Source organism: Pyrus communis, chromosome 2 (assembly GCF_041283825.1).
Source record: "Pyrus communis isolate YQ-2024b chromosome 2, ASM4128382v1, whole genome shotgun sequence".
Classification (NCBI taxonomy): domain Eukaryota; kingdom Viridiplantae; phylum Streptophyta; class Magnoliopsida; order Rosales; family Rosaceae; genus Pyrus; species Pyrus communis.
In genome coordinates this window covers 19,472,118-19,490,095 of record NC_142566.1, presented here as the reverse complement: position 1 = coordinate 19,490,095, position 17,978 = coordinate 19,472,118, and the positions used below count along the sequence as shown (strand labels likewise).

Genomic DNA, 17,978 nt, shown 5'->3' with positions numbered 1-17,978 from the left:
CACATATACAAATATAGTTTCTGTACTGTTGCAATTGATCTATGGGCACATATGTTGGTGCTCTTTGGCCTCAAAAAGCACATATAATTTATTGTGTCCAGTGACCATATTTTTTGTAGTGTAGAACGAAGAGTCTCAAAGCAGATATGATGGATGAGAAGTGACATACCAAGCACCGAAACCTTCACAAAAGCCATCACAAAACAGCTAGGTTACAAAATCGCCACATCAACACAAACAACTTTCCGAAACAACACTGACAAAACATAAAAACTACATCAAAAAACAAAAGAACCGATGACGTGTCCATAATAGAGATGCAGGTACAGAATTGGCAGGAGGCGTGGGTAACAGAGGAATGTGCAGGATTGCCAGGGGCACGGGACGCCAGCTGTAGCTGGGACAAAGCACAGAGGGTAGGGCAGAAGGTGGTGTTACACACATATTTTTATTTTTCACACACTTCTTTCAATATTTAGCATTTAGATCGAACGAATTAATAACGATTAATATAAAAAATTAATAAAGTTGTGTGGAAAATAAATGTGAGTTGGATATTTCCTCTTAAGGATTAGGCTCACAAAAAATCCTATTCCTAACTTGGGCCTACGAGAATATAATTCCTCTTATAGAAAATTCTAAAACAAGAGTCAAACTTTTTCCATGACGTCAACAGAGATCCCATGCACTGTTGTGTGCTCCCACAGTCCATGGCTTCCAAGGCTACACGCAATAAGTGACATGCAAAAGGCTTGCATGGTTTCCACGTTTCCAATGTGTAGTTTCTCTACGTGTAAGCCCCAAAACAATCCTTAGCTCTTCAAGCGGTACCCCTCCCAAACCGCTTAAAAATAGAACATTTCAAACTACAAGGAATTAATACTCAAAAACTAGTGTGTCCAGATCAACATCATGGCTGCTACATCTCAATCTTCAGACTCTTCACTACCCAAGTTAGGTAATTAAGTAAGCTCATAGATGTTAAATACTTAATTAATTAACTTTCAAGGCCTTAATAATTGTCTCACTCGTTATTTTGGTATGTAGATACTGTGAGAGATATACTCCTGTGGAGGAAGAAGAAGCAGAGTTTTCTGGTTCTTTTGACAGCAACAGCAACATGGATTTTGTTGGACGTCTATCAATTCAATTTCCTCACTGTAATTTCATACGTTGCCATGTTTATTGTCACTTCGTTGTTCCTTTCTGGCAACTTGCTTAGGCTTCTCGGCAAGTAAGCTGAGCTCCCCTATACTTTTAACTTCCCCTTTGTTTTTGTTTCTTTCTTCAATAATTGTTTTATGAGTTTTACATTTGGTTTGCTTATTTCCAGAGAGCCTCCAGATTTGTCAAGAGTTGGAATTACAGAGAAGTTCGCTTTGGAGATGGGAAACACCGTTCGTGCTTGGGTTGAAGAAGGAATTCGATGGATGTTTCAGGTGGCTGCGGAGAGAGAGTGGTTTGTATTTGTTGGAACTGTCTCTGGTTTGTGGTTGCTCTCCGGTGTAGCAAGATGCGTTGATCTACTTACCCTTCTTTATATAGGTAATAACTCGTATAAGGAAACTTCTTAATTCACTTGCTTACAGACACATACATAATTATGTTATTAGATTGCGTATTTGGACCGTTATTAGGTTTTTCAAGTCGGAAGAGAATGTATCCAAATTAACAGTTTGGAACCACAAGCACTTTAATATAGCAACAGAATTCAGGCTAGAGAACATTACTTTTTTTTTTTTTTTTTTTTTTAAATTTTTAATTATTATTATTATTATTATAGTATCTTCACAAATTAATTTCATTTCTTTCTAGTAGATAATTTGTTATCTGATACATATCCACTAAGGTCCCTACTAAGGGTGTCCGATTATAACGGGGTAGGGTGTCCTTAATTTGACTTCGACAAGAGGTGATGAAGAATCCCGCACCCTTACCGGACAAAACTAGTTCAACTGTATATTATGTACATATTAGTAATAGTAAACTAGAAAAAAAAAAAGAAAAAAAAAAAACACCCCGACGTACAATAGAGAGAAATAAACTCTTACATATCTACTTGTGATGTTCTAATTTATTCATAGTTGTGAACTCCATTACCATTGGTTTATCCTAAACTCTTGGGTTTGAAGTGTTTTCCTCAAAAGTTATCAAGGTTCACATACTATTAGTATTTATATGCTAAAGCAAATGAAAACATTGCACGTATTTAATAATCCCAGCTAGGAATACGAGGATGAATAATTGGGATGCTAATTAATGTTGCGCGCGTAGGTACCGTTATGGGCATGACAGCTCCAGCAATGTATGTGAAATACGAGGACAAGATAGAGAGGAGTGAGGAGAAGTTGAAGGCACAGTTGAAAAGGTACTATGACACGCTTGATGAGAAGGTAGTCAAGAAAATACAGAACAAGGTGACAGTCGGGGAAAAGAAGGTGAAGAAGGTTGAGTAGCTGTTTAATTTGTATGCGTTGCTTGGGAAGTAGTATCCGCAGTACAGTACTCTACGTATATTTCTCCAAGTTAGTTGTAACTTGTAATTACTTCTTGATCAAGAAACAAGACCACGCATGCTTGATCTTGTCTTTCCGTAGTATATATGTATATTCATGTTGTTAGAGTCCATGAGCAACGGGGCTCTAACAAATCAACAAACAATGTTGGCAACTGACATCAAGAGTCTTAAAAAGCGAGGGGTTTTTAAAAGGCAGTTAGATTTTACTTTCAAGGTCGAATATGCTCTGTTTAGCTGCCTCTTAAAGGGGAGAGAGCAACTTGTATGCACGGTACACTGTCACAATCTATGTGTCCTTCTAATGATGGAAGGACACAGATAAAAATTAACACACATCCTGTATTATTTGTTAAGGAATCTCCTACATCAACTGCACAATTGGGGTACAACCTGGACAGAAGGAATACTGCACGTGGCTGCAATATTCCTTGACAGCAGACTACCACATGGTACAGCTCATATGCTCTGATGTGTTGCAGCATGGGCAGCAAGCACGCCACCTTTACATCATTAGTTTATTGTGTGTGTGTGTGTGTAAGATGTATATAAAACAACCAACTGTCATTACAACAGTCAAGAAAGAAAACATATCAATCTTATATGGTATCACGAGCCCAAAAACTCCAACGAGCAATTTTTTTTTTTTTGATCCCTCTCTTTCCTGTCTTCATCCATGGCCACTGACGCCGCTACAACCAACCCTCTACCAGACCTCAACTCCACTACTCCCATCTTGATCACCATAAACGCTACAGCCCAATTACCTGTGAAACTCACACCCACCAATTACCCATCCTGGCGTGCTCAGTTCAACGCCCTTCTTTACGGCTACGACCTCATGGGTTTTGTGGATGGTTCTCATCTCTCCCCATCAACCACTCAAACCGTGCTTCGCACCTTTTGGATTCAGCAAGATCAACTCCTCCTTCATGCGATTCTTGCTTCCGTCTCCCCGCAGGTCATCTCCCTTATTGCCTCTGCCAAGACATCCAAGGAGGCTTGGGACAAGCTTCTTCATCTCTTTGTTAGCAAAGCCCGTGCCCGCGTTCTTGGTCTTAAAGAACGCCTTACTCTCCTGCGTCGTGAGAACAAGCCTGTCTCTGAGTATCTACAAGAAGTTCGCATTATTGCAGACGAGCTTGCCATCATTGATGTCCCCCTCTCTGATGATGATCTCCTCCTCTACATTCTTAATGGTGTTGGCTCGGACTTCAAGGAAATTGTTGCGGTAGTTCGTTCCCGCGACACCTCAATCTCTTTTGAAAACCTGCATGACAAACTGGTTGAACATGAAGCTGCTCTCAAGCGCGATGATACCATTGTTGTACCCCCAGTGATCACTGCCAATGTCACTCAGACATCTCGCTTCCACACCTCAAATCGTGGCTTCCGCTCTCACAACTCCAACTCCAACCGTGGGTCCTTTCTCTCTTGCAATCCTTATCGTAGTTCCTTTGAGCACCCCCACACATCTTCCATTGCCACCAATTCTCGTGGTTCCTACAAGCCCATCCAACAATCCTTCACCGACAATGGTCGCCGCTCTACCAACATGAACAACACAGGTTATCGTGGTTTCTGTCAATGGTGTGGCACTCAAGGTCATAGTGCCAAACGCTGCCCTCAACTCCAATCTGGACCTTCCAGTCCGCTCGTGGCCAATCCTACCACCCATGGCCGGTCCACCTCTTCTCCAACATGGTTGCTTGATTCTGGTGCCTCTCACCATGTTACCTCCAATGTCAACACTCTCTCTGGTGCAGCCATATATGATGGTCCTGATGAAATAATTATTGGTAATGGTTCAGGTTTGGGTATCACACATGTCGGTTCAACCACTTTACCCTCCTCATCCTCCCAATCTTTCAGCCTATCAAACGTTCTATGTGTTCCTTCTATGAAAAAAGACATTATTTCTATCTCTAAATTTAATAAACAAAATAATACCTCTATTGAACTTTTTCCTGATTTCTTTCATGTCAAGGATCTGAGCACGGGGGCGGTTCTTCTTCGAGGCCCGAATAAGGATGATGTGTACGAGTGGTCTCCTAAATCATTTCATCAACCACAAGCTATGGTGGGTGTGGTGGTCTCTCCCAACCTCTGGCATCGTCGTCTTGGTCACCCCAGCCATCAAACTCTCCAACAAGTCCTTCGTATGTCTTCCATTAATGTGTCTTCCAAGTTGTTCAAGTCTGTTTGTCATTCATGTCTATGTAATAAAAGCCATCGTCTCCCGTTTGGTACTTCGTCTCTCACCAGTCATGGTGCATTAGACCTCATTTATAGTGATGTTTGGGGCCCTGCTCCATACTCTTCAATTGATGGTTTTTCTTACTATGTCATCTTTGTTGATCATTTTACAAAATATATATGGCTCTACCCTCTCAAAAAGAAATCTGATGTGTTTTCCACTTTTGTCACCTTCAAAGCACTTGTTGAAAATTACTTCAAAAGAAAAATCACTAGGTTATACACTGATGGTGGGGGCGAATTTATCAAACTCCAACATTTTCTCTCATCCAATGGCATCACCCATCTTCTTACACCACCTCACACTCCTCAACACAATGGAGTCGCCGAACGACGACATCGTCATATTGTTGAAACTGGTCTCACACTTCTTCATCAAGCTTCTTTACCCCTCACCTATTGGTCTTATGCCTTTAAAATAGCTACTTATCTTATCAACCGTATGCCCACTCCGATTCTTAATAATCTCTCCCCATTCACTCAACTCTTTGATGAACAACCCAACTACTCCCGTCTTCGTACATTTGGGTGCTTGTGTTTTCCTTGGTTACGTCCTTACAATTCCAATAAATTACTCCCTCGTTCCCGCCCATGTCTCTTCCTTGGTTACTCATCTAATCAAAGTGCGTTTCAATGTCTTGATCTTTCCTCCCACAAACTTTTTATCTCTCGGCATGTTCAATTCGATGAGTCCACTTTTCCTCTTGCTAACCTCCCTTGCTCCACTCCCCATGTCACGGTTGATAACTCTCACACTTGGGTCTCTTCTCTTTCTCCAGTTACTCATGTTCCTGTCCACTTACCCACCAGGCCTGTTGAGTCGGTTGTTTCTTCTTCGCTGCCACCACACGTCACATCATCATCATCATCATCAGAATCTGCCCCTGTCTCAGAACCGTCACCATCCGCTGCCCCGATCCCTATTGCTGCTGCTATCCCTTCTCTCTTACCGTCACCCAATCGCCAAGCATTGGTCCCTACCTCTACCGCACCTATATTCACCCCACCACATTCTCCAACCCAAACTGATCACGTCCAGCCACCTCCTCCCAACAACCCCGTTCGTACATACACTAGAAACCCTCATAGGACTGTTGTCACCTTTCCATCCTCTAACCCAACCTCCCCCAACCCCCCCGTACCTCCTGTGCTCCCCGATCATTCCATGATCACCCGTGCCAAAGCCGGTATCCACAAACCCAATCCTCGGTATGCTATGACTGCTACTAAACATCCCATTCTCTCCTCAGTTGAACCGACATGTGTCTCTCAGGCTGTCAAGGATCCCCTTTGGCGACAAGCAATGTCCAATGAGTTCAATGCGTTAATTCGCAATGGTACATGGGAGCTCGTTCCTTCCCTTCCCTCTCAAAATCTTATTGGTTGTAAGTGGGTGTTTCGTATCAAACGGCATCCTGATGGCACTATTGACAGGTACAAGGCACGCTTAGTTGCCAAGGGTTTTCACCAACGTCCTGGTGTTGATTTTTCAGATACTTTCAATCCGGTGATCAAACCTACTACCATACGCATTGTTTTGCATCTTGCCGTGACTCATCAGTGGCCAATTCGTCAGTTGGACGTCAACAATGCTTTCCTTCATGGCACACTCCGTGAAAATGTCTATATGGTCCAACCACCTGGTTTTGTTGACTCTAATCATCCATCTCATGTGTGTAAATTGAGGAAAGCCCTCTACGGCCTCAAACAGGCTCCCCGGGCATGGTACAAGGAATTACACTCATTTCTGCTCTCCCATGGCTTTGTCAATGCCATCTCTGATGCCTCACTCTTTCTCTTGAAAAATGGGACTGCTGTAATTTATTTTTTGGTTTATGTTAATGATCTTCTTATTACAGGAAACGATTCCTCACTTGTAGCAAAGTTCATTCACCTGTTGGCAACTCGGTTCTCCGTCAAAGACCTGGGCTCCTTACATTACTTTCTTGGTGTTGAAGTCCTTCCCACAGCCACTGGCCTATTTCTCTCTCAGCACAAGTACATTCATGATCTTCTTGTCAATGCCAAGATGGATGGTGCAAAGGCTGTCAGTACGCCTCTCTCCACCACTCACTCACTCATGCTCCATGATGGCTCCTCCCCAACGGATCCCACTCCCTACCGTCGTCTTGTTGGTGGACTTCAATACCTCAGCCTTACACGCCCTGACATCTCCTTCACAGTCAATAAGCTTTCCCAATTCATGCATTCTCCTTCCGAGACTCACTGGCAGGCACTCAAGCGTCTTCTCCGCTACTTGAAGGGTACCCTTTCCTTTGGCCTTCATCTTTGTCGTCGCCCCTCTCATCGTCTCTATGCCTTTTCCGATGCTGACTGGGCTGGTGATCGTGATGATCGCAAATCTACGACTGGCTATGTTGTCTATCTCGGTGGCAATCTCATCTCTTGGAGCTCCCGAAAACAGCGGTCTGTCTCTCGCTCCTCTACCGAAGCCGAATATCGGGCCATTGCTGCCACCACTGCTGAACTCATATGGATTCAGTCCTTACTGAGTGAACTTGGCATTTCTCTCCCCACAACACCGGCTGTTTCTTGTGATAACATTGGAGCCATGTTCTATCGTGCTAATCTTGTTCTCCATTCCCGTATGAAGCATATTGATATTGATTTTCAGTTTGTAAGGGATCATGTCACTCGTGGTCTTCTTCAAGTCTCTCATGTCTCCACTACTGATCAGCTTGCAGACGCTCTAACCAAATCCTTGCCACGTCCACGTTTCCATCTCCTTCGTTCCAAGATCGGTGTCTCCGATGGTGCCACCGTCTTGCGGGGGCGTGTTAAGGAATCTCCTACATCAACTGCACAATTGGGGTACAACCTGGACATAAGGAATACTGCACGTGGCTGCAATATTCCTTGACAGCAGACTACCACATGGTACAGCTCATATGCTCTGATGTGTTGCAGCATGGGCAGCAAGCACGCCACCTTTACAACATTAGTTTATTGTGTGTGTGTGTGTAAGATGTATATAAAACAACCAACTGTCATTACAACAGTCAAGAAAGAAAACATATCAATCTTATATTATTTACCCTAAATGTCCCGAATGTTAGTGTGGCGGTGTATCCGTGTCATACAAGATCTTCGTTGGAACAGGACATATTCCTGAAGTTGACAAGGTGTGGCCATGTATCCGCACATACAAGTTCCTTAGAAGAGGACATATTCCTGAAATTGACAAGGTGACACTCGGGGAATTAGGTAGGAAAAGAAGGTTCCGTAGCTGCTTAATTGCAAGGGTATGCTTGGAAGGCTTCTGCACTTCAAAATTTCTTGAATCTTGAACTTCTCAGCAGCTTAGTTGTAATTTATCTGTCACCAATACTCTTGTCAATTAAGTCCTTGCTTTGATATTGTCTTTTCATTGGTATTAGACCAAGTCCAAGTCCAAGCGTAGGACTTTTCTTTTCCTAAATAAATTCTGAAACTTATAATTCTTTATTTTATCCCACAAGAAACGGATTCCTATAAATAAAAGAAGCATATATCCTCTCTCAAACCACATATTAGAGCTGCGAAATCTAGTTCCAAAAGGTACTAATGGAAAAAATTCTTCTAGATGCTACAATAGGACGCGCACTGGAGGCGCTGCTAGGAGCTGTCCTGCAAGCCAGGGAGAGAGCGCATATGTATGAGTCTATTCTTGCACAGTTAGAATTCACGATTCATACAATAACTCCAAAAATCAGTGAAATCGACCGTCTTTCTGACGAAGATTTCCCAGACGATGTCATCCATCGAATACGCCTACAGCTGATTCAAGGGAAGGAGCTAGTTGATAAGTGCTCGAATGCAGGTGGCTGCAACTTCTGCAAGGGGCAAAGGTACTACAAGAAGCTCCTCGAGTTGGACGAGTCTCTTCGGAGGCTGATTACTATTGATTTGCAAGTTAAGGTGGCATTGGATGTTGTAAGGATTTCAAACGAGATGAAAGCAATATGTAGGACATGGGATCAAATGGATGTGAATGGAGGAGGTGGGAGGGGTTGGATTTTCAATTTAAGTGGAAGTAGGGTTTTGGGTAATAAGTTTTCCGGACTGAAGAGGTTTGTGCAATCTGTGAAGTCAGCACCAAAGAGAATCCTTATAAATTTGGTTACATGTGGGGCAATTACAGGTCAATAACAGCAGCTTAGTTCTGTCCAAACTCGGAGATATGCAATTGATAAGTAACATAATGAACTCAATAATTTCAAAGGAAAAGAAAATATCTTTTTTTATGTATTTATGCTTACAACATGCTAGGATAGGAAATAGGATTGATTGTGTAATAATTATATATTCTGTTTGGGGTTGATGCTGCTGTTGTTGTTGTTTTTAATACAAAGATAATTTACACTAATTAAGGAGCAAAAGATTTGAGCTGAACCACCTAATAAGCCAATTATAATTGGTATTGTAAATCCAAAAAAATTTGATTTGGGCGCGTATGTCATCAAAATTTATTTATTTACACTTGGATATCTAACATATTATGTTGTAAATTAAAATGACATTGTACCAAAACAAGTTTATCCAATCAAATGTTCACCGTTGCTCTAGTAAGAAAAAAAACTCCCATCAACTAATACATTGAGAGAGGAATCTTATTCATTAGCAATACAAACGACCTGCTTACCAAAATTCCGGCCATAGAAAATTCTGACCAGTGCAGCGGGGGCATTCTCTATCCCTTGAGCAACATCTTCAACATAGACCAACTTCCCTTGCCGCAAGTATTTGATACAAAACTCAACATACTCTGGATACACGTTAACGAAATCGGTCTCCACAAAACCTTTCATCTCAATCCGCTTCAGGATGAGGCTAAACAGATTGTGCACACCCTCTGGTTCGTCAAGATTGTATTGTGAAATCATACCGCAGAACAGAGTGCTATGCGGCCATGAGCTTTCATCTGCAAAATAACTTCATCAAGCATGCGACCACCAACATTGTCGAAGTAAATGTCAATGCCTTCGGGGAAGTACTTCCTTAATGCTGAACCTAAGTTTTCCTCCTTATAGTTGAACGCTTCATCAAATCCCATCTTTTGCTTTAAGAGATCAACTTTCTCTTTAGTGCTTGCACTTCCAACCACATAGCAGCCGATCATTTTCGCAAATTGTCCAACAAGTTGACCAACTCCTCCTGCTGCAGAAGAAACATAGACACAATCGCGTTCCTTTGGATAAGATATTTTGTGAAATCCAACGTAAGCTGCAATTCCCGGCATTCCCAAAATGCTAGCATAGTATGAGAGGGGCACATCAGTAAAACTGATCTTGTTTAGCCTGCCCGGGGTATTGATCAAACTGTACTCCTCCCACCCAATCATCCCCCAAACAAAGTCACCTTCCTTGAACCTTGGATGTGTGGACTCCATGACCTTGGACACACCATATCCCACAAGGACAGAACCAGGAGTGAAGGACTGGATAATAGTCCCGGGATGAGCGACCTGATCGGACATGCGGTGGCGCATGTAAGGATCACAAGAGAGGTATAGGTTCTTCAGAAGCACAGCCGGTGAGGAATCACGGGAAAGGCTGCAGTCGATGAAAGATGATCTCAACCCAAAGTCACTCTCTTTGGGGTAGCCACTCACAGACTGATTCAACACAATCTGTTTGTTGGGAAGGAGATTTTTCACCATCTTCCTCTTCTTCTCCTCCTCCTCCTCATTCATCTTTCTTGCTTTCCATTTTTTTCTTTTTTTTTCTCCTGGCAAAGCCTTATTGCTCTCGCATATAGATATATGAGCATTGGTGGTGTGTGAACGGTTCGAATCATCCACACACATGCTTTGGTTTCTTCCACGTGAGCCTTGGTGTCTTTCACATGAGCTTTGGTCCACACACATGCTTTGGTGTCTTCCACATGAGCATTGGTGTCTTTCACATGAGCTTTGGTCCACACACATGCTTTGGTGTCTTCCACATGAGCCTTGGTGTCTTTCACAAGAGCTTTGATCCACATGTGCTTTGGTGTCTAATAATGTCTTCAACATTGGCTTTGGTGTCTTCCTTCCATAGATAGATTATTATATGGGGCCATCCATTTACAACAGGAAGAAAGTTTGTATTGGGTCAGATTTTGTGTAGCATCAAAAAATGCAAAAAGAATTTTATATTGGGTCACTTTTTGTGTAGCAAGTTGGAAAATCCTTGGTGACTTGCGTCTAGAACCGTTCATCCTTGCAAACAAACAATAGTTTGACATGATTGTAAACCTTTTTTTTTTTTTTTTTTCGGAATTTTAATAGTTAACCTTGCTGTTAAATTGTTATTTGTAGTTAAATAATGATTACGTAAGGAGCCAAACATTGTTCATATTAATGGAGAACATTCAGTATAACATCTTCGCATGTCAATGTTGAAGACGTAGAAAATTCAGTTCTAGCTCTTTCCACTTAGAACAAAATGTGGGAAGCTCCCAGATTGCACAGAAGACATTATGCCTGTTTCTTGAGTCTTACTCCAATCAAATGCCTTACGAACAGATTAGTAGGTGCTTCAAATCACCAATAGTGTCGACATGACCAGTTCCCGTCCTCAAAACAATGGAACCAAAATGAATCCCACTATAATTTTTCGGCTAGCAATCTTAGAAATAAACTTAATCGCAGTATGACAATCCACAGATGTTCTTATTTTCTCAAAAACATTGATCGGTGTTCCTGGCGGAGTAGAAATAATGCCAAACGCAACAGCGAGCTTCTCACTGTGGTAGGAGAGGTTCTGCTCTTTCTGCTCCTCTTCAACATCATGCCGCACGAAATTCGTGTCAGAAACTGTTGACCCTAAAAATTACAAAACCTACGTGGCGCGCAGGCCGAGTAACTAGTAAGCTAACTACGTCCTTCGGTTGAATGCGGGGCGTGCCAACTCGTCGGCCGAGCTCGGCCGAGGAGTAAAATTTGTTGATGTCGCTTGGAGCGCGTCGTTGACTTCTGTATCTTGCGATTGCGACCGAGGAAGGAACGCTCTCGGTCTCTGAGTTCTACAGCCTGAAGACAAGGCTGCTAATTCTGCGGAGTTCAATAATCGTCGGAGCCCGATTCGGTCACCGTGATTATATTCGTAAGAGTATAAGCACGTCGAATCGAGACCAAACTGTATGGGCACAGGTACTCGAACGTGATGTATGTCTTGATGGTAAACGTAGTTCGGCCGTCGGAATGCCGAACCCTGAAACCTATTTGCGAGTATCCAATCATAAAATAACTCGGCGTCCTGTACGCCGAGCAATCATAAAATAACTCGGCGTCCTGTACGCCGAGCAATGCGATTCGTAACACCTGACTATGCCGAAAAGGCTAGCAAGGTGACCTCTGCCAATAAAGGTTCGAAAACCCTTCTCGGCCGAGACTTAGATAGATAACCGGTCGACCTCGACGCAGTGCTGTTTATCCAAACTGAAGGTGCTTCTCGGTCGGCTGATTATGCGGCAGCAGTGCTGTTTATCCAAACTGAAGATGTTCGCCGGGTGCTTCCACAGTGTTGTTTATCCAAACTGAAGTTGTGTCGGCGGGGAAAAGAAAAGGAAAAATCTCAAGGTGTTTGAGAGGTTTTGCGCAGGGCAATTGTATGCTGATTGTGAAGGTCTTTTTCTGTTGCATGATCTCGGTCGGCTGATTCTGCGGCAGCAGTGCTGTTTATCCAAACTGAAGATGTTCGCCGGGTGCTTCCACAGTGTTGTTTATCCAAACTGAAGTTGTGTCGGCGGGGAAAAGAAAAGGAAAAATCTCAAGGTGTTTGAGAGGTTTTGCGCAGGGCAATTGTATGCTGATTGTGAAGGTCTTTTTCTGTTGCATGATCTCTGGTATTTATAGCACCCCATTCCTTGAAACCGATTCTGATTTGGATTGGGAGTCCCTGTCTCATTTCGATTCTAACTCGAACAATCCTACCCCCACTGGGATTCTGAATTTTCCTTCTTTTCGGGACTCTATTCCTTGCCGGTCGAGAATCCTGGTCGTACTAGGATTTCTTCGACCTTTCCTACTTATCTGGATTACTTGGGATAGGATTTGGCCGATCCTGCCAGCTTACCCGGGAGTTATTATTCGGCCCATAGTATTTACCATCACCTTGGGCCGAGTACATCTTGCTGCTCGGCCCAACAATAATATTTTGGGCCCAAACAGAAACATACCCTTGTTCCTTCATCCTCCTCGAGAGTTCGTGCAAATAGTGATGTATTTCATCATATCTAGGGTGAGACATATCTCCCACTAAGAAAACATGCACCTCTTTCTTGATATCGACCCAGCTCAAACTTGGTTTCCTTATAAACCCACTTTCTCCATCATCTTTTTGACCTTTGTTACTTCATCCCACATACCAACAGTAGCATAAATGTTGGCCAGAGTAATATAAGTAGTTGGATTCTCAGGTTCTATCTCAAACAACGCATCTGCAGCTCGCTTTGCAAGTGTGAGGTTTCCATGAATTTTGCAACCACCGAGTAAGGAATCCCACTAGTACTTATCTGGTTTCGTTGGCATTTCATTACTAATATTCTTAGCTTCTTCAAATCAAACTGCTTGGGCCAGTAAATCAGCTCCACAGGCTAGTGGTCTGCGGTATGAGTTAACCCATGTTTTGCCTTAATTAAATGGAAGTACTCAAGTCCCTTATCAACTAAACCAGCATGAGTACAAGCGGAAAGAACACCTACAAAAGTAATGTCGGGCTTAGGACCTGAATCAAATAGCAACTTAAACAACTGAAGGCTTTCATTAGATTACCATTCTGAGTAAATCCAGCAACCAGGGATGTCCATGTAACCACATCTGGGCGGGCCATCCCATTAACACATTAATCGCATTCAAATACCCATGAACCTGCTTGCCCAGATTCTCAGCAGTATGATGAGCACCGGCATTAAAACCCCTGCAAAGGTGAAACTGTCTAATGCCGGACTTCATCAACTCCGAGAACAAAGAAAATCCCTCTCCCTTCAAAGTATCTGTCAATCATTGTTATCCACATAACATCTCGATTCACCATCTTACAAAAAATGCGCCTCGCTTCCTCTATCCTCCCACATTTCCCACACATATTCGATAAGGTACTCCAAACCACGTTATCCGAGTCCAACCCAGTTCACATTATATAGCCATGAATCTCCTTCGTTCTTGAACTCTGAATGGCTGCCGAAGCAGCAACAACACTAGACACTGAACTTATTAGATTTCGAATTATCACTCCTCTGTGTCATCCTATACAACCGCAAAGCCTCCTTAGGCCAATCATGGCAAACACACCCCGATATCATCACAGTCCAAGAAAGATTCTCTCTCTGAGGCTTTTCATCAAACAATTTCCTAGCCTCACCAAGCTGCCCCACTTTCGCATACCCCCATACCATCGCAGTCCAAGAAATATTCTCTATTTGAAGCATTTCATCAAGCAGTTTCCTAGCCTCACCAAGCTGCCTCACTTTCGCATGCCCGGATATCATAGTATTCCAAGAACACAAATTCCTCTCAGGCATTTCATCAAACACCACCCGGGCATCAGAAATGCTCCCACATTTCGCATCCCAGCCGATAAGACGGTTACAAATGAACAGCCCGGGCACGAAACCGGACGCTCTGGTGTGGGAATGGACCACTTTGCCCTGCCCAAGAGCTCGTTGCAGAAGGCAAAGCTGCACGAGGGTCGAGTATATGGAAGCAGAGGGTTTGTCTCTGTGGTTCAGTGACTGAACTGCTTCCGATAAGCCCTTTTGGTCGTAGAGAATGCCGATTGCCTCACTACGCGGTCTACTTCAACAACATAAAATCAACGGTCAACTACATTTTGAAACCTCCACGTTTATTTTCAAAATAGTACCACGTGTCTTAATTTTATTACAATCATGATGATGTTTTGAAATTATTTCAACTATTTAATTTAATTATATAATCCTCGATAAGTTGATGATGTATCATATGTGAAACCTATTTCCAACTTGTGTAGAACCTACACTTGTATCATTGGGAGCAAAATGTGTGATAGGTTGTTTTGTAATTCCAAGTTATTTAAGGGAAGGTCGAAGGTCGAAGGTCGAAGCTTCAGATTACTAGTTATGGTACAAGTGTGCCTTCCAAAACAACGTATGAGTCCCACACTTATCACATCTTCAATTTAGCGAGGGACTAGATGGTCAAAGTGACAAACATAAATTGTTAAGGTCTCAAAATCTCTATGTGCAATGTGCAAAATTATAAACTTGTGACCCATTTTTGAAACTCATTTTAAATCTGAAGGGTGTAGAATTTAATTAGTCCTAAAATTAATATACTAACAATTTACATGAAAATACAAACATGAAAAAACTGACATGAAACATCAACAAATTTGGCGTACTGAAATAGTTTGAAACGCCACAATAACGATAAAAGAAACATAAGTTCATAGCGCTTAGAAGTTGCTAATGCCTTAGCTTCTTTCAATGCGGCCACTAGTGCCTATAATCCTTAGCTTCTTTCGGTGCTACTACCAGTGCCTAAAATTGTTGGACCACTACTCTAGATTTTGCAATTGTAGCTTATGCTTGTGACCATGAGTTTCGTCATGTTTTTCATTTTCGTTATTTTTTTTCCTCTTCGAGGGTTTAGGCCTTGTCCCCCTGCATGTATTATTTTATTGTTATTTAATAAAATTGGAGACATGAGACAAGGTTGTTCTATTGGAGAATTAGCTTTTTCTAATTGCTTTAAGTGATAAGGAAGTAGCCTATTTTATAGTTGATGGCTAATCCTGATGTTTTGGTTCTTTTTGACCGCCTTGTGCTGGTTTAGAGAGTAAACCTACTATTGTAATCCGACGACCAAACCTTACTTGTAGTGAAGTTCAAGTCACCTAATCTATATCATCCTTCCTACTAGGGGTGGACAAGGACTACTACACACCGTGCAAAGGATCTTGTTAATTTTGTTGTATAAGACATCAAAGCGGACTTCTCGAGCTCTTGAAGAGTGTATATTGTTCTCATGTTGTAGAATAGTATGTTCTAAATGTAGTGCTAATTGTCTCTTGGGTTGTTGAGTTTAAGAAAGCAGGCTACTTTGGACCCGGAACTGCTGCCGCAGTTTCGCTATTGGTTAGCATTTCGACCACTTCAGCCATAGATGGTCTCAAAGCAATTGAAGCATGCGTGCAAAGAAGTCTGTTCGAAGTAGTGTAATTCTTAATTATGTAATTTGGGAAAGTACATAAATATATAAAGTCTGCCCTTCTTTCTATTAAAAAAAAAAATTATGTAAATTGTGATGCATATTGTGTTATGAAAATTTTCCTTTATTTATTTTGATTTCACAAAAGTGATTGGCTACCCGTCCAAATTTTTTTTTATTGAGGACCAGTTTGGGATTGATGTGCTTTTTTCTAACAACTACTTCTATTGTGTTTGAAGAACATTCAGCTGCCAAAAAAAAAAAACACACAGTTAAGTGTTAAGTGTTTGATAAATTGTATTTTAAAAGTGTTATGAGTATGAAAAACAATGTAAAAATGTTTGGTAAATTTTAATGTAAAAGTGATATAGTTGTGTATAATGACAAAAATGGACATAATAGTGTGGGTGATGACAACGACAACGGTGGCAAGGGCATGATTGTGGTGGTAGCGGTGGTGGTGCCAATAAAGAGGTGTGGTGGTTGGGCTACATAGGTAAAAATGGTGGTAAGGGCAGCGACAACAACGATGGTGGCGGTGGTGGCATCAATGGAAGTGGTTGTGGTCGTAGTGGTGGCGGGCATGGTTGTGGTGGTGGTGGTTTGGTGGTGAGATTGTGGTGCGGTGGTGGTGGAAACAATAGTGGTGGTAATGACAATGGTGGTGTAAGAGGTTAAGGTTTGTAGTGGTAGGTGGTGGTCACTTTGTTTTTCAAGGATAAAATGTGTCTAAAAGAATTAGCAATGTAATTTTTCAAAATTAATGAGCAAATTATAGGAATTAAAAATATTCATTTAATGTTCAACTCCGCTATTTATTAAAGCAGTTTTAGAAAGCAATTTATAGTCCGTTTTTAAATGTACCATTTGCTTTTAAAAATTGTTGTCCGTAGGTCATTGATTTTAAAATAAACAAGATATTTTATTTTTACCGAACACTTTTACTGCTTAACTTTAAAGTGAACCAACTTAAATAAATAAATAAATTTGGACCTATGGACCTAGCCCAAACCGGCTTGTTTCTAACAGGTTGGGTTAGGTTTGATTCCAAAGTTTTGAAATCTTATACCAAGCCAGGCCCGTCTCTTTACATTTTCAAATAGGTCCGGCCCGGTCCTTCCAAATTTAGACCCGGCCCTTCTTCGAATTAAAAAATAAATAGAGTTAAGTCTATGCTCTCTTTTTATTGATTTTTAATTCTTCATTTGTCAATAGGATTATTGGAGTTGGTCCGTAATTCAAAACCAAGGATGTGATTACAATTTGTTGGATGTAAATACGACTTTGGGATGATTTGGAATATATTATTGTTTGTTCATATCCAAAATTGATCATTGAAATTGAAAATCAATCAATTTAATCTCTGAAAATGAGTGCTACAAATTAATATAGTATTTTCGTTACAATTATGTCAAAAAATCTGTTATGTGTTGATGTTGCACATAATTAGATCCTACAAGTCTAATTAAATATGTACACACCAATTAAAAATATATTTAAATAAATAAAATTTGTCATTAATTAAAAAAAAAAAAAAAAAAAAAAAAATCACCATCTGCCTCCCTAGTACAAGGATTTGGGTTTTCAATACCTTCAAACCCTTCAAACTCGAAATAAAAAATTTCGAAATCAACATCATGAGCTTCACTGTTATAACCACCAATAAACACGGCAGAGGGGAGCCCCCCACCACCAAGTTCATCTCCTGATCCCAAAAGCCCTGCCTCCAATTCCCAATCGGCAGCGTCGCCCAGTTCTTCAAGATCGGCCGCTCCCTTTGTCTACCTCTCCTGCATCCTCGAGTACCTCACTGCTAAGAGCAACTCCAGCATATCAAAGACTTCCTAGGGCAACTTACTATTGAATTCCGCCGATGAACAATAACTACCTTTAATGAATAATAACTGTCTTTTGCATCTTAATCCCTAAACTGAATAGTCATGGCAATCGGTAATAAAATATTAGTATTTTTTATTTTTATAAAATAATAAAAAATAATTTTATTTGTAATTTCTGATAGGATTTTTAATCGGTCTC

At 41.4% G+C, this 17,978-nt stretch overlaps 2 protein-coding genes and 2 pseudogenes across 2 annotated transcripts; 2 read left to right on the top strand and 2 right to left on the bottom strand.

Moving 5' to 3' along the window:
- The first annotated feature begins 765 nt into the window (after window positions 1-765).
- On the top strand, window positions 766-2,670 carry RTNLB13 (Reticulan like protein B13). The gene is made up of 4 exons (XM_068486869.2): window positions 766-958; window positions 1,048-1,234; window positions 1,334-1,545; window positions 2,275-2,670. Exons 1-4 carry the CDS (start codon window positions 913-915, stop codon window positions 2,454-2,456), a joined length of 627 nt encoding a protein of 208 aa, XP_068342970.2. The 5' UTR covers window positions 766-912; the 3' UTR covers window positions 2,457-2,670.
- Window positions 2,671-8,335: 5,665 nt separating this feature from the next.
- On the top strand, window positions 8,336-8,920 carry LOC137747828 (RPW8-like protein 1). Its single transcript, XM_068487970.2, has one exon. The coding sequence runs from the start codon at window positions 8,336-8,338 to the stop codon at window positions 8,918-8,920; it is 585 nt and encodes a 194-aa protein (XP_068344071.2).
- Window positions 8,921-9,227: 307 nt separating this feature from the next.
- On the bottom strand, window positions 9,228-10,504 carry LOC137748336 (2-alkenal reductase (NADP(+)-dependent)-like; annotated as a pseudogene).
- A 2,273-nt stretch (window positions 10,505-12,777) lies between these two features.
- Window positions 12,778-14,551, bottom strand: LOC137747830 (pentatricopeptide repeat-containing protein At4g37170 pseudogene; annotated as a pseudogene).
- Between the last annotated feature and the right edge of the window lie 3,427 nt (window positions 14,552-17,978).